The 27,362-nt window shown below is 47.8% G+C and overlaps 1 protein-coding gene and 1 long non-coding RNA gene across 2 annotated transcripts in view; one reads left to right on the top strand and one right to left on the bottom strand.

Moving 5' to 3' along the window:
• Positions 1-12,041, top strand: part of LOC147002840 (uncharacterized) — a 46,985-nt gene extending 34,944 nt beyond the window's left edge. Inside the window, exon 3 of the long non-coding RNA XR_015047798.1 lies at positions 11,946-12,041. This is a non-coding gene — a long non-coding RNA (uncharacterized LOC147002840). The remainder of the gene's footprint in view (positions 1-11,945) is intronic.
• Positions 1-27,362, bottom strand: part of Adam12 (ADAM metallopeptidase domain 12) — a 356,891-nt gene that overhangs the window by 34,929 nt on the left and 294,600 nt on the right. The window contains exons 13-18 of the mRNA XM_021167906.3: positions 21,587-21,676; positions 19,739-19,934; positions 9,619-9,727; positions 9,316-9,514; positions 6,354-6,431; positions 2,774-2,882 (exon numbers count right to left, since the gene is read on the bottom strand). Coding sequence (XP_021023565.1) covers positions 2,774-2,882; positions 6,354-6,431; positions 9,316-9,514; positions 9,619-9,727; positions 19,739-19,934; positions 21,587-21,676 — 781 coding nt within the window. The remainder of the gene's footprint in view (positions 1-2,773; positions 2,883-6,353; positions 6,432-9,315; positions 9,515-9,618; positions 9,728-19,738; positions 19,935-21,586; positions 21,677-27,362) is intronic.

The following is a 27,362-nucleotide window of genomic DNA, read 5'->3' as shown; positions in this document are numbered from 1 at the left end:
GATTTATCATAGCTGGTCTCCTGGTCAAATGCAATTCTTTCCAGGCTCTTAGTAGCAGCCTGGGGCTTCAGGTAGAGTTCTTTTACCCCATAACAAATGTAAGAACAATGGTCACTTCGTTACTTCAACCTGTAAGGTGTTTTTCTGTTTTTGTTTTTGTTTTTTTTTCGAGACATGGTTTCTCTGTATAGCCCTGGCTGTCCTGGAACTCACTTTGTAGACCAGGCTGGCCTCGAACTCAGAAATCTGCCTGCCTCTGCCTCCCAAGTGCTGGGATTAAAGGCATGCGCCACCACCACCACCGGGCCAACCTGTAAGTCTTAAGCTGATTTGTATCTACAGACAAAGCCCTTCCAGGTCTTAAATGTCACTAGGACACCTCACCTCATGATTGCTTGTTGCCATGAGAACAGTGCCACCTACTGAGCTGTTCTAGCCAGTGACCCAGTCAGCATCAGGACTCTACTACCCAATCTGTAACCTGGGAACTACCACCCTCAGTGACTGTCATTCTGTCCTTCCCTACCTTGACTTCAGGCCTTGGAATAGCCAGTTGTTTGTGCTTGAAGTATCTCTACTTTGTAGAGCTCTCTGTTCTAAGAGAGGGTCTCCTGGAGCCCAGGGTGGCCTGGAATTTTCATGTAGCCTAGGGCTGGCTTGAACTGCTCCTCCTCCCTCCACCTTTCCACTGCTAGGATGAAACACATGGATCACTACTCCATGCTGCACTGGGAATTAAATTTAGGGCTTGATGCATTCTAGGTGTGGTGGTTTGAATAGAAACCCCCCACCCCCATTGACTCATGTGCTAATGCTTGCCCCATAGGGAATGGCACTGTTAGGAGGGGTGGTTTTATTGGTGTGGGTGTGGCCTTGTGGGAGGAAGTGTGTTATTGTGGTGGCAGGCTTTGAGTCCCTTATGCTCAACCTATGCCCTGTGAGGCTCACAGTTTCCTTCTGCTGCCTGCAGATCAAGAGGTAGAACTCTCCTCTCCTTTTCTAGCACCATGTCTTCTTGCATGCCACCATGTTTCCTGTCATGAATACAATGGACTAAGGCAGCCCCGATTAAATGTTGTCTTTTATAAAAGTTGCTATGGTCATGGTGTCCCTTCACAGCAACAAAACCCTAACTAAGACACTAGGTAAGCACCTTGTTGCCTGAGCTCCGGCCTTAGTGCTTCCTGAACATATCAACACACATACCAAGGTCCCAGGGAGCCCTCTGACATTTCCCTGCTGCTCTTCTCCCATAGTACCCTCTCTTCCCCTATAGTGGTACCTCTCATGCTCTGTGGGATCTCCTTAATTCCTCTCTAGGATCACAAGTGGACAAATCACAAGTGCATGGATTTTGGCTGACTGAGTGGCTAAGCCATGGTCAGGCTGATGAACACCATTGGAGTGTGGGACAATGAGGCCTAGATGAAGATGATACCAATCTACATGCTAATGTGAAAGGGTGGAGTTCCACAGGGCCCCACCCCTAGACAAAGAACAGCAAGCAACTAAGGAATGCTGGCAATGGGAGAGTCAATCCTCCCCAGGAATGAGCCCCTTAATTGGATATCCAATACCAAGTGGATAGCCCTGAAATCATACACTTACAAGCAACATAAACAGATTTAGCATATATTTATATATTTATACATCTCTGTTTTTCTCTCTCTGTTTCTCTCTCTCTCTCTTTCTGTTTCTCTCTCTCTCTCTGTTTCTCTCTCTCTCTCTGTTTCTCTCTCTCTCTCTGTTTCTCTCTCTCTCTCTCTGTTTCTCTCTCTCTCTCTGTTTCTCTCTCTGTTTCTCATTCTCTCTCTCTCTCTCTCTCTCTCTCTCTCTCTCTCTCTCTCTCTCTCTCTCTTGGATCAGGGATCCCAGGGAAGGAATGGAAAGGAAGGAGGAAAATGATGTAATTATATTTCAATTTTAAAAAATATCTATTTGTAGAACTATGTAAAGAGCAGATGGCAGAGTGCACACTAATTAGCATCCTATCTGCCCACAACCAACTGCTCAATGCAAACAGCTACCATGAATGTGACAACTGCTCTGACTGCTGCTCTTTCTCCTGTGTGGTGTGTGTCTACACGTGTGGGTGTATGTGGAAGCGAGAGGCTGAGATCAGCTATCTTGCACCATGTTTTGGAGACAGGGTCTCTCTCTGAACTTAGAGCTCCCCAGTTTGGCTAGACTGGTTAGCCAGCAAGCCCCGGAGATGGTCTTCTCTCTTCCTTCCCTAGTTCTGAATTGCAAGCATGCACCACCATGCTTAACACCTTAGGTGGGTTCTGTAGACCCACATTCAAGTACAAGCACTTTACTGATGTTACCACCCTTAGCTCCGCAGTGCAAACCATCTTTTTTATTAAGAGGTAGCTGTCATACTTTTGATGTTTTTCTTGCTTGTTCCCCTCCCCACCCTCATGCTATTTATCATTCCTCTGATCAGAGTTTTGCACTGAAGTGGCAGTACACAAGAGCTACCTACCCTTTACAAAGTCCTTTGAAATGACAGTGACATTCAGTACATATTTGGCAGCTCACCATGGAGAAAAGTGTCCCAGGGAGAGAAAATAGCCAGCTCAGCACCTCAGCTGCATTGAACAGGATCAGGACCAAAGGAAAGGGAAGGCCGGCGAGGACAATAACATTTAGAACCTGCAAGCTTCAGGCTGGAACAGAGACACTCAGGGTCCCACAGTGAGGAAGCCTGTCCAATATCCACAGCTCCCAGTAGTCCATCATCTACTTTCTGGGATGCTGGGGCCACATTTACCTGCTTGCCTGATGGGACCACTGTCCGTGCTTCCTCCAAAGCCAAACTTGTCACAGAAGGGAGGAGCCCAGTGGGCTTCACAGTGGCAATTCTTCCTGTTGTTACATACCTTCAGGGGCAGAAGTGGAGAAAAACATCCAGAGGGGACAGGGTTAGGACACACAAAAACAAGGATACTCTGCTAGAGTCCCTCAGCAACACACGTAGACTCAGTAAATACAACACTTCCCTAAGAATCAGCTCCAAATAGCACCGTCAGTGAGTTGGGTAGAGCCAGAAGAGCTGAGGAAGCTGCTGTGGGGACCCAGCTCCCTTACCTGGTCTCATTTCTTTTTCAACCCTGGAAAGCTGTGGAGTTACCTTCTTGATGATAAGGAGGGACCCAGGATCAGACCACTATGGTACAGACCTGTCTCTTTCAGACAGGAGATTCAGAGAGGACTCCAGCAGGCTGGGATGGGGGAGTAGGCCTATTGCTGGGCTTCTGTCTTTTAATGTCCATGGAAGTTCACAGGGGTCTGCTAACATTTCTGTGAGCCTACTCCTATCCCCAAATGCCCACTCTTTTAGCCCTCTGTGGCCATTACCTGCCTCCTAGTCACAATAGGCAGACAGTAAAATTCTTACTTAAGAAGAAGATGGCAGTAGAGGGTGCCTTTGCCCTTGATGTTCCTGGATAATGCACCCTAATAGGAGACCAGAGTTCCTATGTAAGGACCCAGGAGTCTACTTGACAAGGGTCACTCATGGTAGTTCTTCTGCTTGGATTCACTATTGATGTTTATATAACTTACCCAACTGGATATGAACCAATTGATTTTGAGTGTGAAGACCACTTTTAAATTTTTTAATTTATATTTTAATATATATTCATATACAATTATTATAAACACAAATTATTATAAATACACACATACATAAATTATTATATATAAGTATATATAAATTATATATTCTTTTTCATTTTTATATTTTGAGACAGGGTCTCATGTATCCAAGATTGGCCCTAAACTAGCTATATGGGCAGGAAAGACTTTGAATTTATGATTCTCCTGCATCTACCTTCTGAATGCTAAGAGATTATAGGTATGTCCCACCACATCTACTTTATGAGGTACTTGGGATCACACTTGGGACTTTGTACATGCTAGATGAACACTCTACCAACGGAGTCACAGGAGTGTATATGTCTTGTTTTATGTTAAGTAGGCTGAGCTTTGGGGGCCTTAGATAAAGGTCCATCTGATAAAATTTGGGGGTGGGAGTGAGAGTGGGAGGGGATAGTGGTAGGATAACTGGAAAGAGTTGCCTACATCAAGGACTATGATCCCAGACGGTTGTCTGGTATGTATACTTCCCTTCCACTTAAACACTGTAAGTCACAGGTGATGACTTTCTGGGTGGCTTGTTGTATGGAAGTCGGTGGAACTATTGAACCAACTCCAGGACCCTGCATAAAAACACTGGGGCCAAATATATGCCTGAATAATGGGAGGCAAACAAGACATTGACAGTCTGTTGTCTTGCTTGTGGTGGCTCCCTGATCTAACTGGCTTTTGTGAAGAATCCAATCACTTGTCCAGTTGCTTTCATCTGTGGAGGCCAGCAGTCAACAAAGCCTGTGAGAAGCAGGGATGAGCTTTCTAGGACACTCCTATTAATCAGGACTTTCTTTTACAGAACACCTGTGATCACTGGGTTACAGATGTTTTTCTAATGGTTTTAAAGGAATAGACTAACCCAGGACTTTTAGTGATGAGACTGAGGTTCATATGGCAGGGATGGTGTGTCCACATAACATGGGCTGGTCAAGAGCTAGTAGGACAGACAGCTCTCTAGTGTCTATGGTACATCCTGCATATGTGGCAAACCATCTATGAGGCTCACCCCCTGCCTGGTGTGGTCTTAGCTTGAGGCAGGAAATTGCTATCTAGATTCCCTTCTTGGAAGTACTGGTGGTAAGCCTGGTCTCATCATAGAGGGATTGCAGCTAAACTACTTGTTACTAAAATGTCTTAGCTTCTTTTCTGATGTTGTAATAAATTACTCTGAAAGGAAAAAAAAATGTAAAGGAGAAATGGTTTATTTTGGCTCACAGTTCCAAGCCTACCAAAATATGGAATCATGGTGATAGTAGCTTGAAGCAGGCAGTTACCTCACATTCATATCAAGAGTTTGGGAGCCGTGAATGCTGTGCTCAGCTCACTTTTTTCCTTTTTATACAGTTTGGGATTCCAGCCTAGGGAATGATGCCACCCACACTGGGCAGCTTTTTTCACCTCAAGTAACCTAGTCAAGATAATCTTCCACAGGCATCCCTAGAAGCTCATTTCCCAGGAGACTCTAGATCTCAGAAAGTTAACAATCAAGATTAACCATTATACTAAGTCCTAGCTGGCTGTTCTGGAAAATACAGTCTTTAGAGTTTGCCAACGTGTACAAGAGACCTATAGATACCAGAGAAAGAGGCCCTTGTTCTACTTTCTCTGGGCCAGCAAGGTTACTATGGACACATACATCCTCACTACTACATTGACCTTGGCCTCACTAGTAAAATCAAAAGGGCCAGGCTAGTTCATCCATTGCCATTAGAAAGAAATCTATAATTCAATGAAGACATGAAGAGAATCCATTTGATACTGAGTCAGCTGTACACAACATCAACATGCCTGTCTGAGGCAGTCTGGCGATCTATCATGGTTACAGCGTGGTGGTGATTTTACAAAGAACCCCCATAATCTCAAGTGTCTAGATATTCTAAAAATACAATTGAGAGCACGTTTTCTGTAGAAAAGGCTTCCGGAGGACAAATGAGCCATTGGTGCGGCTAATCAAGATTAATACCATCCCATTGGAAAAAAATTAACTGCATCAGGAAAAAATAAATTACGTTTCGAATAATTAGAGTCCTTGCCTAAAGCTTCCCTGAACTTGGCAGCATGTGGTGGTCAAAACCCATGGCAAGGGCGTTCAAGAACAAGTGGTCGGTAGATCTGATATCCTCATTTTTATCCTTCTTGAAAGTTTCTTGGTGGAGCAGGAGTTTGGGCTGTTGGGAGCCAGAGGGACGACCCTGCTTGAAATGCTAATGTGAGCCCTTTGTGAGGCAAGGTTAGCTCTGAAATTACTTTGAAGATGACAAAATTATTTCTTTATATTGCAGAATGTTAATTCAAAAGATAATTACCTCTCAATCTGATTTTCTTTGTTAAATGAAAGTGACATTTCTCCTGCTACATAAAGGTCAGAGACAGTTAATGCCTCTGGAAGAGAACATTGAGAAGGCACTCACCGACTTCTGTGGTGTTAAGCAGGGGCTGGAGAGATGGCTCAGCGGTTAAGAGCACTTGATGCTCTTGTAGAAGTCCCGAGTTTGATTCTTAGCATCTATGGTAGCGCACAACCATCCCTAATTCTAGTTCCAGGGAATCCGGCCCTCTCTCTGGCCTCTGTGGGCACCAGGCACACACACACATACATGTAGGCAAAATATTCAAGCACATAAAATGGATACATCTGAACATTTAAGACCTCTTGGCTGACTGTGGGCAGGCTGGGAAGAGGAAGCTGACGTACTCACCCCTCGGCCGTGGCACTGCATGGCGCACTTGTGAACGCCGAAGACACTAATATTCTGACATCGTCGATTGAGGCAGATCTGTGGGAGACACACAGCACGGGCTCAGCACCTCCGCTCCCCTCCCTCACACGGGCAGGAGAGAAAGCAGAGAGAGAAAGCAGGAGGCTTGAGGAGAGATGGCTCAGTTGGTAAAGTATTTGCTGTGCAAACCTAGGGATCCAGAGCCCATGTTAAAACCAAAAAACCCAAACAACCAAACAAAAACCTCAAACCCAAACCAAAAACCCGAGTGTGGTGGTGTGGGCATAGGGGGCTTTTGGAGTTGGTAGATCTCTGGAGCTTCCTGGCCGGCCATCCTAACCTAGTAGGTGAGCCTGGGTTCCAGTGAGAGAGCCTGTCTTAAGAAACAAGGTGGCTGTCACCAAAAGAGACTGGAGGCTGCAACAAATGCGGACACATCCTTGAATACCCTCCATGCACAGACATGAAAGAGAAAGCCAGGAAAACTTGGAGCAGGCTCTCATTTCTGTGAGCAGGGACGGAGCAGGTTAACTTCTATTTCTTGGTCAGACACAGCTCCTGGGGTGTGACTCGACACTTTGTCCAGTGTGAACAGTATTGAGATCTTTATGTTTAGTGCCATTTAAGAGAGTTCTAGAAGTGAGAAATTATAACTGATTTTCTCATGAGTCTCTTTTCATGGCTTTGGGTCACTGGTGACACAGCGCACTGACAGGAAAGCTCCCCAGGGTCCTGCTTATCCAGGCACTGCAGAGGCTCCATTCAGATTTGCTGAACGGCCTTGGCCAGTTGGAAGTGGCTGCCACTTCAGCAGTGCTCAGCATCTTTCTCTCCCAGAACTCTACATACAGGTGGGTAAAGAGAAAGGAAGAAGACGTCACGGCTTAGGATACAGAGCAGCTTCAGTAAGTACAGCCTTCCCATGGGCAGGTGGCCATCTCAGTTTGCAGAAGGGATGGTGAATGCTCTTCAGAGAAAACAATAGCAGGGGTCAGGGGAGGGGGAGACTGGTGCATCTTCATTGGTAAGGAAACCCCAGGGGCTGGGAGATGATTCTGTCAGTTAAGTGCTTGCCCTATAGTCAGGAGGGCCTGAGTTAGAGCCCCAGAGCCTACATAAACAGTGGAGTAGGGTGGTGTGTGCTTGTGATCCTACAGCTGGGGAAGTACGAACAGGAAGTGCAAACTGTTCAGCCAGTCTGGCCTACTTGGCAAGTTCCAAGCAGGTGAGAGACTGTCATGCATGTGCACACACACATATCCTCACACACAAGAACACACACCCACACACATGCAAGGAAAACGAAGCTCCGGGGAGGGCACCGAACACAGAAGGATTCTGCTGGGAGGGCCCTGTGTAGTCTTGATCCTATTGGCAAGGTCAAAGACACCTGTATGTGCAGCAGCAATCTTGGGATTCCAGCGCTTGAATAAGGCAGCCCTGGCTTCTCAGACTGTAGATTACGAAATGGGTGTTATATGTTATATGTTCTATAACGTCAAGGCCCGAACAGACGCTAATGTCCTTGGGTGGATCAGAAGAATGTGGAATCTTCTTCAAAGAGCATGTCTAGGGTTGGAGAGATGGTGGCTCAGCAGTTAAGAGCACTGGCTGTTCTTCCCGAGGACTCAGGTTTGATTCTCAGCCCCCATATGGTGGTTTATAAGTGTATAAAACTCCAGTCCTGGGGATCTAATGTCTTTTTCTGGCTTCTGTGGGCACCAGGCATGTATGTGGTGCACAGACATACATGTAAGCAAAACACTCATACACAGAAAAAAAAAGAAACATAATTTTAAAAAATGAAGAAAGAGTGTCTGTGGCTGAGGACACATGGGAGCCATGTGGAGAGGGCATTTCGGCCCCCAGGGTTTTGTGAGGAAGACCTTGGGCTCTTTCCTCATCATGACCTCTGAGAGGGACTTCACGATCCTGGGAAAAATGAGCCCTAAAAATGCCAGATGGCTTATCATTTTTTTTCCCTTGAAACATTGAATTCATTTGCTATCATTTAATCTGATGGAAAATTTGATGGAAAGACAAACAAAAGCAAAACAGAGACCGGAGTGGGAGCTCAGTTTGTGGAGTCTGTGCAGTCCAGGCAGGAGAGCTGGACCCTGTCTCAAAGCAGGGGTGGGGGACGGGGGGTGGGGGAGAAAGGAAGAAATGCTTAAAGGAATGTAGTTAAGATTGTCCATGGGGCTCATGAGTGCAGCCATGCACACTCTTGCGCACACACACACACACACACACCATGCACACATATAGACTTTCACATACACCACACATGCATATGCTTATGCACACACACATAATCAATGCACAAGTGCACACATATTTATGTGCACCTGCCCTGACACACCTGCACACGTGCATATATATAAACCAATGTGGCAGAACATAAAAACCCTAGTTTCTTTAAAAGTTCTGAACTTGCTTTTAACTCTCAAACCATTTCAGCCTTCCTCTTCCCTGTTCTCCCAAAGGATTCCCCCGCCTCTCTGCTGATTCCATCCCCTCCTCTGTTCCTCTTTTCTCTATAGTCTCTAAAGGATGCATCTGACTTCCTCATTTTGACCAGGTGAGAAAAGTTCCCAAGAGCTCTGGCACATCTGTCCCCAGAGCAAGAAGCTCCACAGTTGTGTTTCTTTAGGAAGTCACTTCCTGGCAGGCAGCCCTCCTGAATACAAGGGTAAAACAAACAAACAAACAAACAAACCACTGTCCCCACATCTGCATCTCAATGGTCAGACTGGGACCCCAGCTTCACTGACTTTTTTCTTCTAGGTACTTTTGCTTCTAGAGTTGGATCCCAGAGACCAAACTCCCGAGCAGTTTTAGGAAGATCGGCTGAGCTCATCCCCTAGTTCCTAAGCAGGCTCTTCCAGTGGGCTTTGCTCCAGACTTACATGAAGATGCAAGTGAGAACTGGGGGACTTACTTTTCCTTCTGCACACTTTGTTCCTGCAAGCACAAGCCCTGGGTCTGGCATGTCATCACCCAAGTACACATGGGTCCCCCGGCACAGAATCCGACCTCCTTCCTGCTGTGGGATATTTGTTTCTATGGAAACAGCGTTGGTACCAATGACGGGTCGGCTTGCACCACCTTGACACTGGATTTTTCCACACTTGGCATCTCTGGAGGGGTAAGAATAGACAAGCTCAGAATAAGGGCAGTGTGGAGCAGTGACCACTATGTGAGCAGGCGCAGTGCCATTGTGGCAGGGGGTGTGGCCTCGTACCTCAGCTCACATTTGACGAAGGCGCTCTTGGAGTCTTTGCCACAGTTACCATAAGGATCTCCTGCAGAATTGACTCGCTCAAAGCAGATGCCAGGAGCTGGTTTAGCACCTGGAACAGAAGCACAATGGCACCTCCCTCATCATCGTTTCTGACTTTTTCTAAGCAGCACCAGGCTGGGGGTGGGGAGAGGGAAGGAATATTCCATGTTTAGTGGCACACAGTACCCAGCTGGCTCAGGAGTGGGCTGGTGCAAACCTGGAAGGATCTACAGCTGGCATTCTCTCCTGGCTCCGCTCAGAGCAAGCCCACTCGGTGTTCTGTATTGTAGGCTGAGAAGCGTGACCCAAGGTATGTGTGGACTCTCAAGAGATTAGGCTTGGCTGTGCAATCCACTCAGGTCAAGAGCAGGAAGGAGTTGGCTGGTTGGCTGCAGACCAGGGGAAGCTACTTTCTGTAGCAACATCCCACACAGTTCCGGTGAGAAAAGGCAAGCTAGGCAGGCTCCAAGGAGTAGTAATGACTAGTGTGTGTGTGTGTGTGTGTGTGTGTGTGTGTGTGTGTGTGTGTGTAGGGGGGTGAGATCAAGGGGAGAGTAAAGGAGTCAGAAACCCTTTGTTTTCAGTCCTACAGAGCTCCAAGAATAAGCCCTGGCTTTAGTGAATGAATGGTCATTTCTGCCGAGATTGTTCTCACAGGCCATAGCTTTATAACACCCAATAGTCACTGTGCATAGAAGGAGATGCCCTGGTAGTGATGGTGGTGGTGGAGTCACAGCACACAGAGGACCCAAGAAGTGGGCATTTTAAAAACCACATCTTTTAGGCAGGAAAGGGGAGCACATGATTGAGAGCTGCAGAACCAAAGCTTCAGAGGGCTCTTGTAGTTCAGTCATAACAGTATCTTCTGGGAATAGCGAGGGAGTCAGGAGAATAGGGCAGATCAAACCGTGCCTGGCCACGTGGTCTTGGCCTGCCTTCCCTTTCACATCAGCATCTGATTTGGACACGTCCCTTCACAGCATTTTCAGTGACTAGGAGGTGACTTCCCAAAGTCCAGACATGCCCTGTGTTCTCTGCTCCCAACTCCAGGGAGTCTCTCTGTTAGCCCTCCAAGATGACAATACAATCTAGAGTTCAATCAGATTTGGTCCATGGCCAGGGCTCCTTTCTTCCTCCTCCTCAATCACACCCATTGTTCCTTAACCTGTGCTGGACCCTTATCAGCTCCTAGCAGAAATGGTCACCTCATTTAACAGCAAAAGCACACACCATTGCTACCCTCTTTCCATGTGAGTAGGCCTGTGCCTGGCCTTGACCTCTGTCCTAGCCTCTCCCTTCCAGACCTTCTGTTTCTTCTGTTTTGAGTCATGGTCTCACTACGTAGATCTGAATGTCCTGGAACTCACTCTGTAGACCAGACTGCTTTAGAACTCACAGAGATCCACCTGCCTCTGCCTCACAAGTGCTGGGATAAAAGGTGTGTGCCACCCCACAATACCTTTCTTTATGCCTCTTAAGCATTTTAGACAGGCCGTCTGAGGCTCCTTGTTCAGGTATGCCAGTCCAAGTCAGAACCAATGCTCTGCTGCAGAAAAAGACAGGCACTTTGTCTCCACGGCATCTTCCTTTTCTACCACAGACTCAATCTCCTTCACTTGGTTCTGTGTCCACTGACCCTTTCCTGATGAATTGCTTGACTGCCTATGATGCCAGCTGTTCCTCACTTCCTTCTTAGATAGTGACCATCTGGGTAACTCCCCCAGAGAGTCTGTGCACACCCAGAGGGATTTCCCTCCAACTGTGCCATATTGCAGAGAGGCACTGGACAGTTTCAAGCCTTTTTGTTGACTCTTCTTATCCCAGGAAAGAAAGAAAGGAAAAAATTTAAAACAACCGAAAAGATGAATTTTAGAGAGGGGACTGGAGACGTGGTTGCTAAAGTGCTTTCCAGGACCTGAGTTCAGATCTCTAGAGTCCCTGTACAAAGCCAGGCACAGCAATGTGCACCTACAATCTCAGTGCTGAGAAGGCAGAGATAGGAAGATTCTTGGAGCTTGCTGGACAGTCAGTCTAGCTGAGTTGCTGAAGTCCAGGTTTAGGGAGAATGTTTCTTAGAAAATAAAGATTGTGGATACCACTGGATATCTTGCCCACGGGCACAGAAACATGCATATAAACACACAAACATGCTACCTACGCCCTAAAGTGACTTGTAAAGAGATGGCAGTTTCTGAAGTAACAAGCTTCATGTAATTCGGCCAATAAAATGCTCTCTCCAGCACCTTGAACCGCCCAGCATCCCGAGGCTAACTGTGTGTCTCTTCCAGGAAGTGATGAGGAGCGGGAGACTGTGTTACTGTTTGCTGTTGACACACGTGTAGCCAGGACACGTCTGTCCATGAGCGCAGCAATGGCTTGTGAAGAGGCAAAGGGAACTGACGTGCAGATGGGAGCAAGGCATGACTTCCTCTACCACTGTCAACTGGGAGACAGGATAGAGCTGCCTGACTGTGGCACAGGCCGGGGCTATGCAACAACCCTGTATCCTTTCTGTGTTCCTGTCTATGGAGAGCACGATGGGGTATTTTACCTCCTCCGTCCTCCAGCAGCCAGGGACTGGCAATTCCCATCGGTACCCTGAAGCTGCTCTTTTAACTGGATGGTGCTGGGTGGGACAGGAAGGCAGGGAGGGAAGTAGCAGAGCTCTGTGTGAAATGTTGGTCCTCATCCAATTGCCTAGTGTTTCCTACTGTAGAGTCTTTGGGCTGTGAGGAGAGATCCCTCACAAGAAACAGATATTTCAAGGCTAAAGATTAATTCGAATCAAACTTACAGTGATGCACACAGTTGAAAGTTTGCCCAATTTTCATTCCTCCTTTGGCTATTCCCAATATTAGGTTGTAGGCTGATGCTATGCAGGGTTCTGGGCTACTTTCTGGGTCCAATATGTTCCCAGTTAGAGCTCATGGGGACCTCTTAACACTGCTCCCTGTCCCTCTAGTGTCCTACTAGTGTAGCTCACCAGCTACACCCTTCTATGGAGTAACTTCTTTATACAGGAGAGCCAGTGGAGAGAGATTTCCCCTGACTATTTGAAGCAAACTCTGCTTTTTTAACAATGAGATGCAAGGTAGAAGACGTGAGAGCGTTTGATGGTTGTGCCCAGTGTTTCTATCATACTCCTGCTTCCAATACGTTTTCCATCTAGAATGGCCATTTTACATGGCCAGGTATTGCTGACTTTCCAATGTGATGGCAGAAGGATGGACACTAAGACTCCTTTCTGGCCAGAGCAGTCTATCTCTCAGGTTACACAATAGAGTCAATGCAGGTACATGGTCTAAATCAACCAGTATGTTTTATGGATCTAGGGTGCGGGCTCCCTCAGGACCTTCTTCCAGTTCTCCTTCCCTGTGGAGGCTGGTTAGGATCCTTTCTTCTTATCCTCTTTCTCTCATGAAACTTACTTGTATTTTATCTTACTTTTTTTCCCCACTGACTACAAACAGCATTGTATTATGAAAAACTGAACAAAATGCCACCGGGGCAGCCTCCTGTCTCTAACACTCCCAGAGGCTGCCAGTTGTTCTCTGCAAATGAAGCACCCGGACACATCTCAGTGTTGTGTTTATAGCTGTGGATGTTCTCTTGTTCCTTGGCATCACATGAAGTGCTGCTGTGCCACCCTGTATAAGTCACTCAAAGTCTGAGGCTTTGCTTTTGGGAAAGATAAATAGCCGTTCCCTCAGAGATGAAGTCCAAGTTCAAAAACTCAGAAGCAGGGGGATTGTAATGGAATGCAGCTTGACTTTCAGAGGACCTGTCACCAAAGGAAAGGCACGAAAAGGAAACCAAGTCACAGATGGCCTTCTTAGCCGATGCTCTCAATCTCTCACTAGTCCATCAGGACAACTACATGCTAGTGTTCTGCGAGGCTATTGTATGTCAGCTGCCAGCTGGTGTTTATCGTCGAGGCAGAATGGTCTAGAATTTGAAAAGCATAAGTCTTGTCTATCCAGTTGTAAGACACTGCAAAGGCAGACATGTGGGCTCAAAGTTGCTGTACTTAAAAGTTCTGGGCTGTGTGTCTTCATGAAGGTGAGAGATTGCACATCTATCTCAAGGACAGAAAGGCAACAGTTTTCTTATCGCTCCAGTGCTGCATCCATTAAGGCCTTTGAGTTCTTAATAACGGAACACTCAGTGCTCAGCCTCTAGCAGGAGATAAAACAGCCTCTTGGAGGGAGCCTTGAAACTGCTCAGCATTTTAATCGCCAGCTTTGGCTTTGAGCGCTGAGGCTCACACTTGCAACGGAGTCTGGAAGTTCTCAGTGTCATGATGTCCTTTGAGAAGACAATGAAGATGATAACGTTTTGAATGAAGCCCCTGGTTTGCTCATCCTGAGCCTCTCCTTAAGATGATCCTCTGCAAACACACTGCTCTACTTCAGGCCTCTTGACTCCCCCCTCTCTCTGTCAGCTCCCTGTCACTTAAATCTACAGACAAAGGCATTGGCATAAGCAGATGGCATCTGCCCTTCTGTTCTCTCCAAGTTGGCCTTTGCTTTTCTCAGGAAATGGAGTCTAAATGAACCAATTCTATCATTTGCTTCTTACACAGTAGGACAAGATCCTCTTGATTCCCCGGCAATATACCTCTTGGCAGAATATCTTTTCTTCCTGTGACTTTCTTTCTTCCTGCATCTTTTCTTTCTGTAAATGGTAGTTACTCTAGGTGATCAGTATGGATAAGGGCCCAGTGGATTTCAAGGAAACAAGCTCGTATAAACCAGCCTCAGCCTTATAGATAAACATTGGATATTTACCAGCCCATAAAACCCCTTTGACCAGGTGACATGGCATAAATCAAATGGCAGTAGGTTCTGATGGGTGGTAATATTGATAATTACATGTTTGGGGACCTCTCCAAGGGAGATCAGTGACTTTTGGCACGTGACGATTACATAACACACCTATGAAGTGTATTGACAAGTGATGTTCACCGTCGCTATGCTAGAGAGTCTGGCAAACAACACTGCTGAAAGTTAACCTGCCGCCCGAAGAGCTATCCCAGCTCTCTTTTAGCAGGAGTCAAGGTCATGCCATGCCGAGAGGGTCTTCCCGAACATTAAGACTGAACTGGGGATAAGACGCTCAATGCAGACAACGTTTATGTCTAGAATAACCAACATCTAAAATCTTGAGACGCTGGGCTAGGGAGACAGCTCAGTGGGCAAAGTGCGGTACAAGCATGAGAACCTGAGTACAGATCTCTAGCACCCATGTTAAAAAAACAAAAACCTGGGCCTGGCAGAACATTCCTGAGATCCCAGCAATGGGAAGTAGAGACAAGAAGATCCGGGGAACTCACTGGCTGTTGCTCTAGCCAGATCAGTGTTCGGGTTCATGAGAGACTGTGTCAGAAAATAGAGTGGTTAGAAAGTGGCTGAGGATGCAGCTTGCTGTCAACTTCTGTTGACTTGTGCTCCTGTGTGTGTGTGTGTGTGCGTGTGTGTGCATGCACTTTCCAACACAGATGTGGTTGGGAAAAAAAACTGTCCCAGCTAGAGGAAGTTCTTCAACAATATCAATAATAAGACTAAAAAATGACTAAAGGAACAAACCCACAGGAGGTATTCTGAAAGTTCTTCACAGGGCCCCTTGAGAGTCGCAGGCATGTGTTTTGAATTTTCTATGGCTTTACTTTTAGGGAGACCTGGAAGCAGGAGTATTCTATTGACATCTAATGCCGGACTGAGAAAAGCCCATCTCTGAAGGGAATAGTTCTCTGGAAGGAAGGGCTTTATCCGGTCAGCGTTGGGTCGCCAGCTCCGAAGCATGAGTACCAGACATCCTAGGTGTAACCAGAGAATTCAGTATGACTCAACAACTTGGACAGGTCACTGGGTGTGAAGGGCATAGCTGTCCAAGCAACAACTCGAGGAGTTATAGAATTCTGAGTGACCCCCCCCTTCCCTGGAGGTCTTCAATGGCCCCCTACACAACATGGTCCAGATCTGGGCTCTTGCTGCTAAGTAGGAAGATGAGACACTGTAAATGTATCCTGGACAAAGGCTTCCTTCCTGAATCATGGAAAGTTCATTTGAACCAACCAGTCCAGCACATCTGGCTGGCCAGGGTCCCAGCCCAGGAAGTCACCTCTGCCCCTGGGACTACATCCACCCAGGGCAGGGCTTAGGAGTAGTGGTAGAGAGGATGGGGCATTGAGGGAGTCACATCCTGAGCAAAGCATGCTGGGACCAGAGAAAGTATGTTCCTCTGGCACAGCAGGCTCTTGTGTCAGCGTCTTCCACCCAGCAGGACATCAGCAAATGTTTAACAAACCAGAGAATGAACGGCAGATGAGAATCTCTGCTGCCGTCCAAGTCACAGTTCTGTATAGACAGAACTCCCTGGACTTCCTGCTTTGGCCCTGTCACCCCTGGGTTCCCTCTACCCCATCCTGGATGCTGGAAACACTAGTAGCCTCTTCCAGATGGCTACTGTACGGCAGTTTCTCTCAGATTACTTCAACTTGGCTACTCTGAACCCCAATCCAAGCTGTCTCTCCTGTCCCCAAGCTGTCTCTCCTGTCCCCTCCACATCTTACCCATTGTCCTGCCCTCTCAGAGCCTTTTCTACAAGCCTCAAAGACGTGAGCATCTCTTGAGAGCACACTTACATGGCATTGATTTGATTTAGATCTACATGGTGCTGAGCGCCAGGACGGGTCCTCCATGTATTCTATTACATAGAAGAGTATGGGCTCCATTCATGATGTTATGTGCATGGTGTGGTGTGGTGTGGTGGTTTGAATAGAAATGGCCTCCATAGACTCAAGTGTGTGAATGCTGGGCTCATAGGGAGTGGCACTATTAGGAGGTTTGGCCTTGTTGGAGCAAGTGTCTCACTGTTGGGGTGGGTTTTGAGGTCTCTTATGCTCAAGCTATGTGTAGTGTGGCACACAGTCTCCTGCTGCTGTCTGCAGATCAAGATGTAGAACTCTTGGCTCCTCCTGCACCATGTCTGCCTGCATACTGTCATGCTTCCCAGAAAGATGATAATGGACTAAACCTCTTGAAACTGTAAGCCAGGACCAATTAAATGTTTTCCTTTATAAGAATTATAGTGGTCATGGTGTCTCTTTACAGCAATAAAACCCTAATTAAGACAGGCATATAAAATACTAGCTACAAGAAGGTTCAGGAGCTTTTTGAAGGAGTCTTGAGTAGTTGTTCAATACAAGTCTATCCTCCCCAGTCTGGACCATATCAGTCTGGACCTTATACGACAAAAGGGACTTTCCAGAGATGATTACATTAGAGCTTAAGGTGGAGAGATATAAAGATAGAGACTTGGGTGGGCCTAATATAATCACATAAATACTTACAAGGGAGACAGGAAGGGCATAATCAGACTACAGAAGCAGAGGTCAGAGAACATGGACAGACAGACTGTTGCTGCATTGCTGGCCTTGAAGGAGGGGGGACCAAGAGTCAAGAGCACAGGCAACCTCTGAATGCTGGAAAAGTCAGCAAGACAACGCTCTCCCTGAGAGTCTCTGGATGTGCTATGTCCTGCTAGCACTCAGATCTGAGGACTCTGATCTACAGAATTGTATGTTGTGACTTGTCCTGTCCTGGGCCACTAAGGCTATGGACACAGGGAACACACATAGTGTCTTTAATTGAAAAGCCAGGTAGTCCCACCAAAATGGAGGGAAAGGGCCACGCTGTATTGCAAGGGGAGGTAGGAGTTCCAAGAAGTCATGGCCACAGCTGGAGGCCTTCTGGGTCTCCTCTCTTCTGAGGATATTCTTTTATGATCTGTGTTGAGAAAGGTCAGTGGGGGCTACATTGAAACCCAGAGAGTCCCTGCCTGAGGTAGATCCCCAGACCTGGCCAATCTGATTTCTTCAGTGCTCTGTGCAAAGAACCACTCCTGGTGACTTCACTGCACCTGGGTCAAATCATTCCCAGCCACCACTGAGAAGGTAGCTGGGAGAGAGAAGCTAAGTGCTGGTGGGGGTGGGGTTCTCTGGGATGCAGATTATAAAAGCTGCCAGGTTTCAGCTTCAGCCACCATGATGTGGGACATTCAAGAAGGCTGATGCTCTGGCTTTTGAGAAGCTCATCTGTCAATCAGACTGGCTTCTGCATATTTAGTGTGCACCCCTCTCTGTCTCTGTCCACACTCCTTTCCACTCCCTGGCCCTCCCCTTGCATATGCATGTGATATCAGAGGTCGACATTGGCTGTCTTCCTCTGTCACTTCTTTCTCTAATTTTTGAGACAGGTTCTCTCATATATAGGGGCTTGGTGACTGGGAAGGCTGGCTAAAGTAAACTTTAGGGGTCCTCTGTCTCTGTGTCCTCACAGCAGGGACTACAGTCTTGTGCTGCCATGTCAGCTTTTTCTGTGTGTGTGTGTGTGTGTGTGTGTGTGTGTGTGTGTGTATGTATGCATATGTAAATATATATCAGGACTCAGGTCTTCATGTTTGTTTGGCCAGTACTTTACTGACTGAGCCATCTCCTAGCCCCACTGTTCTCAATCTCTGTCTGTCTGCCTGCCTGCCTGTCTATCTGTCTCCCCCTCTTTTTAAATTTATTTTCCCTTGATCAATACCTGCTTTGGTCACCATGACAGCCAGCCGAGTTACATAGCACAGTGGCGTGGGGAACACTGTGCTGTTCCATCTGAGCTCATTCTGGTGCTGGGGCCAGGTCTTAAAGCATAGCTGGGCACTGAAAAAGCTCAGAGGGCTGGGTGCGCTGGCCAAGGACAGCTCCCATAAAGGGAGTACCAGAACAGCCACTGTAACCCGAGATAAGTGCTTCTCGCCTATAGAAGGGCTGGAAATGGAGGCCCATTAGAGATGTCTGAGGTCTGTTGTAGTAGCCCCTGTCTAAAGTGACCATGCTTGCCTAAAAGGTGTCTGAGATCCATTCAGAATCCTATGACCATTTGATACTGGTATAATGAGTGTCTTTTTAGTGCTTGTCACTGTAACAGTGGTACCTTGCTTTGTCTGAACGATCTCATGGGCATCAGGTAAGAGGACCAGCCAGCACTAAGCCTCTAAAGAGGAAATGTGAAGGACAAGGGGGGTCTCAGGGCTCTTTGTTCTACATCTCTCAGCACATCCACTTATGGGAGCGACTGTGTCCATCCCACACATTCTTCTTCCTCAGAAAGCTCCAAGCAAGGGGCATCATTGCTGCGCATTGAGGACTCTCCAGGTCTGGGCGTTGTACCCACGTGGCAGTTAAAACCAGACTTCTGTGTTTAGTCATCGTTTTCTGCCTTGATTGACTCCCTTTGGAAACCAGAACCTTGCAGAAACTCTCCAGTTTCTCCAAGAGCTGGCTCAGCCCTAGGTCTCAGTCTGGCTGACCATAGTGGCCTTGCTGGCACCGGGGCCTCTGGCCAGGTCTGAGGTCATCTCCCAGCCTTAAGTAAGGCCTCTGCCAAGCACAGTGGAAAGAAAGAACTGCAATACACTCAGGAAACATTCCCAGTGGAATTCCTAGCCAGGATCCCGAGAGCTGTAAATGGAGCAGATCCAGAATGGTTTCCAGGTAATGGGACCCTCCCTGGGGTGGTCTCCTAGTCATAAATCCCCTATGCCGTAGTGAGGCTTCCAGAGGTGGGTGAGGGCCCTGGATAGTGAGATCCCCCAGGTGGTGAGGCCTGGGGGTCTGGGAGACTCTGCAGTAGTGAGGCTCTGAAACAGTGAGACTCCAGTGTCTAGGCTGCCATAAGAGAGCCTGGAGCTGACTTCAGGGTGGAGCCCTGGCAGAGACATACAGGAAGGGTTTTCCCCTCAAGCTTTAATCTATTATTATTATTATTTTTAGAACCTTAATGAGACTTTCGATCAAGGCCTCATTTGCTCACGGGAGGTACACCTAGATGCTGGGTCACCGTGACCAGGTGACCGAGCTTAAATCTTAGCCCTGCCTCCTGCAGAAGCAGACCTCCTGTCTCAGGGTTTGAGCGTCTTTGCGGAACAGAATGGGCACTCGAGGATGAATCCTCCTTCAAGGAGCAAAGACAGACTCTTGCGCTTAAAGCATCCTTCTCCAGTGTCCCTCATAGAGCTGGGAGAGGCCACCTACCTGGTCCCCAGAGCGTGACACACTGCTGCTCATGGGTCTGGCAGATGCCGTTGTAGCAGTAACCATCCACGCCCTGACACGGGTGGCCATCATGTAGGTACACATTGGCTGGACAGTGAGGGGCGGTCCCTGTGCAGAATTCTGGGAGGTCACAGGAGTTGCTGGAGCCCCTGCATGCAGTTCCTGGAGGCTTCAGCTGAAACGAACAAGGTGCCTTATATAGCACATTGTACCAAGTAGAAGGGAGCATCCTTCAGTTGCTCTCCTGGGGCAGAATCTAGCAGGCCTACTACAGTCACACAAACAGGTGGGGATTTCAAAGCCATCCCCTCTGATGATGAGAGATCTTTTAAAATGGTTTTGCGTGGTTTCTATTTGTGTTACGAGGCTGTGTGGGGAACCAAGAACAGCTCATGTGGGAACAACAGGTAACAATAGGGTTCTCCAAGGAGTAGACAAGATGGCTCTTATATGTTGAAGAGGTGGACTTTTCTCAGGTTGCTGACACTATCACATATTTTATGTTGACACTTGTCCTTATCCTTAGGCATTTGCTGGGGAGGTAGAAAAATCAGCAAGATCAGAAGCCCAACAGCAGTGGTAAGCTGTCAACTCATTAAAGAACTGGGGCCCTCTCTGACTTTGCTGGAAAATCTGGAGTGGGGCGGGGGCAGGGGCGGGGGCGGGGGCGGGGGAGGGTAGGAGGAGGGTGGGGATGAGCACCAGGAAGTGGCAACAGCCATGAGAGTGGCTACCAAGTGAGGTCTGTTAGACCTCTGACTAGCATCTCCTCTTTTGCAGCTGGAGAAGTTAAGGTTCAGGGTGGCTTGTCTGAGCTACATAATCAAGGACACCGAGTCCCCAGGCTTGCTTGGTGGCATGCAGACTCCCAAAGGCTGCAGTGTAGATTCACCTGCCAACTCCTGGAAGGTGTAAAGCCTGAAAGGAATGGCTTGAAAGCTACACAAGTGGATGGTCGTTGGGCATCAGCACATGTCCCTTCTTCCTCGTGACATCTTGAGTGTAGGCTTGGCTGCTCTCACCTTCTCTTATCCCCTTCCTGGCACTCTCCTGCACTAGTAACTGGGCACATGGGGGTGCTCACTTCTTACAGCATTCCTCAGAACTTAGTGAACATCAGGAGAGGCCAAATACATATCATTATAACACACTTCTAAATGATGTGCTTGGGTGGGGTGGATAACAGGGAGTTTCCTGCAATCTTTGTGCCAAGATCCGATGCTTAAGTATAAAGGCATAAAAGTCTATCCCGGGAGCCGCTAATGCTCAGGCCTCTCCCCCCCGTCAGACATGTATTCGAAATAAACAGGATTAATGGTGGTGGAAATGCCTAAGCAAGAACAGAGATAGCAGCATAAACAGCGAGCCGGGAAACTGCCACTCTGGCACTCAGGATGGCCTGCACTTTCTGTTGGTACAGACAGCCTCGAAACCATCAGCATAGATTCTCTGCTACCTGCCTGATGCCAGACATTGGTGTCAGGCAGGTAAACCTGGCATGAAGCTGAGCGACCGGGATAGCGCCAGGTTCTCCTCCTGTTGTTCTCCTCATGGAGCTAAGACCCTTATTTGCATAAATGACGCATTAAGGTTGAGCTTGGGTTTCTCAGTCCTATTAATTTTTAGCCCACAGACAATTTATCACAGAGAATTAGCAATTAAAATGTGCATTTTTACCAGGTCAGATGATTAACAGAGCAGCAAGGTGGTGAAAGGGTAGCTCCTCAGGATGGGATGAAGTTGGGGAACCCGTCCACCCTACTGCTCCGATGGCACCTGACTGGAGCCACCCAGACTGTCGGCCACCTCAGGCTAAGCTGAACTCACCTGACAGTCTTCACAGCACTGCCCGTGCGCGCACACAGCATCTGGCTTCAGAGTACAGGTGGTAGCGTTACAGCAGCGATTCGTGCATTCCTGAGGAGGGGAATGGGGTCCATTTGAAGGGTCTTATGAGGTGGTGGCTCTCAGAATGAAAATGTCCACAACCCAAATGACAGCCAAGGATAAGGTCACCCAGACCCTGAGATGGAAACCTGCCCCAGAACCGTTTCCCTTGGCACAAGAGCAAAATGTCTATTAAGTGAACCACCAGGTAAGGCGTTACCAGGAGCACTCATGTAGCCTTCTCAGGAGGAGGTCTGGGGAAGCTGGGAGCATCTCAGATCAGCAGCACATTGGGGTTTCCAGGGGATTCCTCCTGAAGGGCGTGTTGTAATGAACTGTTCCAGAATCATTGAAGGACTTGGAAATTGCTCATTTAAAAACAGATGCATAGATGTGACCTTCAAGAATGAACCATTCTGAGAGGGATGGGGGGTGTACAGCTCAGTGGTACAGTACTTGTCTGCAATATTTGTTTAAAACATGGGGGCGGGGGTGGTGGTCTACCTTTGATTTAGGGTATGCAGATGAACTGAGGAAAAATTCAGGCTAGGTCCCTGTGGTCTAGCCAGGTGAATGAGGAAGAAACCCTTGTTTAGCAAAGGCAGGTGTTTGACCTAGTGCATTCTGGGAAGAGGACTGGATGTCAGAATGAGACTGGAGGATGTTAGCACCAAGAGTCCTCATTTTCTCTTATTTTTACTCATCCCTTGTTCATTCCCCCCCTCTCTCTCCTCCTTCCTCCCTCTCTTCCTTCCATCTTTCTGTCCCCTTTTCCTCCATTTTCTCTCTCTCCTTTTTTTTTCTTTCTCTTATATTAATTATCAAACCCAAGCACTCATGGGTGCAAGGTAAGCACTCTTTAAATTGGGCCTTCTTCATCAGCCTTCTTTCTTGTTTTTGGAGGCAAGGTCTTTCTATGTGGCCCTGGCTGGCATGGCACTGCCTTTGTAGACAGGCTGGCCTTAGCCTGTGGTGGCCAATCCTGCTACTTCTGCATCCTTGGTGTTGGGGTTGTAGGCTTAGGCCACCATACCTGGTTTGAGCATGCCTGTTTTAGAGTATCCAAATTGATAAAAGACGAGCTGTATCATACTCTCTGAAATAAAAACAAGGAAGAAATTCATCTCCTGCAGTAGCTCCTGCACCATGGGAGGACATGGCTTTCTGGCAAAGAGAGATGCGGATTAACACCCTCTGCTTGTTTTAGCAGAAGGCCTGTATTGTTTTGTGTAGTGAATATCTGAAGTCCATGATCTTTAGAGCATCCTGGTAGCTTGGAATCTGTGCAATTTAGAAGAAAATGTCATAGAATGCTTAGTGCTGCCCAAGTCCTCAACCTTCTATTTGTAATGTGCTCTGAAGAGCTTCTACTAATATAACCAGGCAGCATGAGGCTAATGACATCCATGTCTCAGTATAATAGGTTAGTCCTTAAGACTATCTCTTGTGAATGAACTTACTTGTAGCATAGATATAATTACTAAATTAGCCAGTGATTAGGACAATTTAAGGCATCCCATGAACTGGTCTGTCAAGCACTGTTTACATTTGTTCCTACCATGCATACTGGCAAAGCTGTTAAATTTTAAATCTGTTTGAGAACTTTATAAACATCCGGGACATGTAATGTATACAATAAGATAAAACTGCCAACCAGAAGTCACTGCGGCAGCTTTCATGACACTGAGGGGTTTTAGCTTATGGGGTTACAGCTCTATACAAGTTTAGAAACTTTTTCCCCCTTAAGGATCCCATTAATTGCATCCTGGACCAGTGCCATGGAATGCACAGGAGCGCTGTTCTGCTCGCTATGGTCTCAGTGGCTTCCCTAATGTTGTATTAGCTGAGTCAGAGATTTCCTTGCAACACTGAGTTAAAACAGCCATCTGATATCTGCGGGTGAAATACTTGTAAGGCCTCCTCCTGTCTGCCTTCAAATCACTAGAAAATGTAAGCAGCAGCTCTGAAGGAAATGTATCCAAGTGGAAAGACTTCAAAGGGGATCAATCACATGAAAGAAATAATGACATTTAAAAGACGTGTGAGGGGCTGGCATCCTCGATGGGGCTGTGCATGTTCCCAGTCTTGTTGGTTGGAAGGCTGGGTTATCAGGACATCCTTCATGCCTTCTACCAGAAGGTGGCAACAGTTTTTAACTACCCCAAGTCTACTTCTTCTAGATTACCATACTTCTCAGAAAGAGACATATTCCTTTTCTACTAATGTTTGCTATTTTATTAGTCAGCAGAGAAGCAGCAGAGGAGAAGAGAAGACCTGAATGCCAGGTCTCCGAGTCAGAAAGAATGATGAAGCCATTATAGAACCTCCTGCAAGGACCAAACGGTTATTCCTGGGCTGTGGGGAGCAGATGGGGACTCTACTCTAGCAGATGGGGTAAGGCTACTATGCACTTTCCTAGAAACAATGGGCCTTACATCTGGGAATGGGAGAGCACAGGCTTGTTGCAGCTGTGATCTGGGATACACTGCTCAGACCTGTTATTCCCTGCTTCCCTGGTGTGACATGCCAAGTCCCTCCTTGGATCAGGGGAGGCATGGTTTGGTATGGTTAATAGCAGGAGGAGTGTCTTCAGGGCCTGAGCACAAGGGACCAGAAAAAAAAAAAAAGAACCTAGGTAATAGGTTTGACCAAAAGTCTTGGGCAAAGAAGTTCGGTATTCTTGTAAGTTTGAACTGGCAACTTGACACAGCTTAGAGTCATCTGAGAAGGGAGTCTCAATCAAGGGGCTTTTGATCATGTCTGTAGGGGATTGGCTTGACTGTTAATTGATTTAGGATGGCCACCTCGCTGTAGACAGTGCCAATTCCTGGGCAGGTGGTTCTGGGATGAAAAATAAAGGTGTCTGAGCATGGGCCAGAGAGCAAGCCCTCCTTCATGGATTCTGCTTCAAGCTCTTGTCTGACTTTCCTCAGTGGTTGGACCGTGACCTGGAAATGTAAGTTGACGAAATGCTTCCTCCCCTGGGTGCCTTTTGATCCGAGTGCTTTCTAATAGCAACTGAACAAAAGTAGGACCCATGGCTAAGCACAGGTGACATCTGAGCCTAGACAGGGGCATAAAGAGTCTACTACAATAGCACTACCGCACAAGGCAGGGGGTTCCCTGTGATGCTAACGGGGTCCGGTCCTCGGGAGGAAGAGCTTTAGAGGAGGGGGAGGGGTTTCCTAAAATATCAAGACACCTCTTAACGGGAGGGAGGTGAGGCCCCTGACCTCAGAAATACCAAGTCAGGAACTGCATGCAAGCAGAATTTGGCTCCATTTTAATGAGAAGTTTGTCACAATCAACACAGCGTGGTGAGGTCCCTGGAGAGAGATCAAGCGCTCAGCCACGGCTGTAGGATTCCTTTGTGGAGGTGATGGAGGAGCAGCAGAACAGAATAGCTACAGTAGGAACTTGGGGATCTGCTGATAGAGTGCTGGTGCTGATGGTGTGATGCTGGTGGTGATGGTGTGATGCTGGTGGTGATGGTGTGATGCTGGTGGTGATGGTGTGATGTTGGTGCTGGTGGTGTGATGCTGGTGGTGATGGTGTGATGCTGGTGGTGTGGTGTGATGCTGGGGCTGGTGGTGTGATGCTGGTGGTGATGGTGTGATGCTGGTGGTGTGGTGTGATGCTGGGGCTGGTGGTGTGGTGCTGGGGCTGGTGGTGTGATGTTGGTGCTGATGGTGTGATGCTGGTGGTATGGTGTGATGCTGGGGCTGGTGGTGTGGTGCTAGGGCTGGTGGTGTGATGTTGGTGCTGATGGTGTGATGCTGGTGGTGTGGTGTGATGCTGGTGGTGATGGTGTGATGCTGGTGGTGTGGTGTGATGCTGGGGCTGGTGGTGTGGTGCTGGGGCTGGTGGTGTGGTGCTGGGGCTGGTGGTGTGATGTTGGTGCTGATGGTGTGATGCTGGTGGTGTGGTGTGATGCTGGGGCTGGTGGTGTGGTGCTGGGGCTGGTGGTGTGGTGCTGGGGCTGGTGGTGTGGTGCTGATGGTGTGATGCTGGTGGTGATGGTGTGATGTTGGTGCTGATGGTGTGATGCTGGTGGTATGGTGTGATGCTGGTGGTGCTGGTGTGATGTTGGTGCTGATGGTGTGATGCTGGTGGTATGGTGTGGTGCTGGGGCTGGTGGTGTGGTGCTGGTGGTGATGGTGTGATGTTGGTGCTGATGGTGTGATGCTGGTGGTGATGGTGTGATGTTGGTGCTGATGGTGTGATGCTGGTGGTATGGTGTGGTGCTGGGGCTGGTGGTGTGGTGCTGGTGGTGATGGTGTGATGTTGGTGCTGATGGTGTGATGCTGGTGGTATGGTGTGATGCTGGTGGTATGGTGTGATGCTGGGGCTGGTGGTGTGGTGCTGGTGGTGATAATGCTGAGGATGCTGATGCTAATTCTCAGGATATAGCAATAGTGATGGTGGTGGTAGGGACACTGGTGTGTGGCAGAGGTAGTGAGGGCGGTGGTGATGCAGGTACGTTGGGGGCAGTGATGGGAGCTGTGGAGATGGCAGCTGATGGTGGGGACAGCAGTGAGAGGATGATGATGATGATAATGATGATGCTGTACAGGGTAGTGATGACAGCCATGGGGCCACAGTGGCCATGGTGCATGGTTTAGAAGGCAGATGGGGTGAATGGCTGCCAATGGAGTCATTCCACATCTTAGCATTCATGATTCCATGAAGAACCATGAGACTTCTCCTTCTCCGCATTAATAAATAATTATAAGGCACTCAGATCAAAGACAAACTGTCTTAAGTCAACATGGCCTCTCCTGAGAAATGTGGGTAATTTCAACTAATTGGCTTGTTTCTTTAAGCAATTAACAAGGCCTCCAAGGGACTTTTCTCCTTTGTACTTGCTATCCCACGAAGGCTTCACTTTTCCCTCCACTAATCCCAAAGCCATTCTGTAACGTTCTGTAATTAGGACTTGCTCCCAGCCAGCAACAGCTCCTCGCTCCCTGTGAGCAACATTAACCATTGCTACGGATGCTGTGGACAAGGGCGTTGTTACACGGATACGCTCTGAGTTTGCCAAGGACACAAAGCTACCTCTACCTTGCCTCACGCCATCTGATCACCCACCAGGCCCATAGGCTGCACATTTCCCCTTCATTCTTGTGAGCATAAGAACATTCCTACTGGTATGGAGCCTTCTCGGGGACCTGGAGACAGGCTAACATGAAGGTTCTATTATTGCTGGGATGGGCATGGAATGTCTGAGATGCTCTGGCTTCCTGGCCCAGCTTTGTTTCCCGAGGCTTTCCTTCCAAAGGAGCCCTTTGAGAAGCTGGCTTCCTGAGCCCTTGTTCAGCCCACACCTGCCTCAGAGCTGTCTCCCACTGACTTGTGCAGGTTCCCATTGAAGGAGCACCAGCCTACCTGTTCTACAAACGCTTGGCTTCGGTGTACTCTGAGTACAATCCCCTCTGAGCTGTGTGGGGCACATCATGCTGGGAGGTGGCAGTGTTCTCTTTGTTGTCCTTTCTCAAGACTGTTTAGGGAGTGACAAGTGACTTACAAGTTTCATGTTGACCAGCTTCATCATGGGCCTATGCAATTAAGGAACTTCCCAGAGACTGGCTGGGAAGCAGGGTTCTGTAAGCCTGGGGTGGGATGTAAATGCTAGCTGCTTTTCCTTAATGCTTCTGAGAACTGACAAGCTGAATGGCCGGAGCCTCTAGAGCCTCAGCTGTGCATGCAGAGAGGA

The sequence above is a fragment of the Mus caroli genome, unplaced genomic scaffold (assembly GCF_978045245.1).
Source record: "Mus caroli unplaced genomic scaffold, Mus_caroli_1 scaffold_8, whole genome shotgun sequence".
In the NCBI taxonomy this organism is placed as follows: Eukaryota; Metazoa; Chordata; class Mammalia; order Rodentia; family Muridae; genus Mus; species Mus caroli.
Note: the sequence above shows the minus strand (reverse complement) of the source record. Positions and strands in the feature narration are given on the sequence as shown.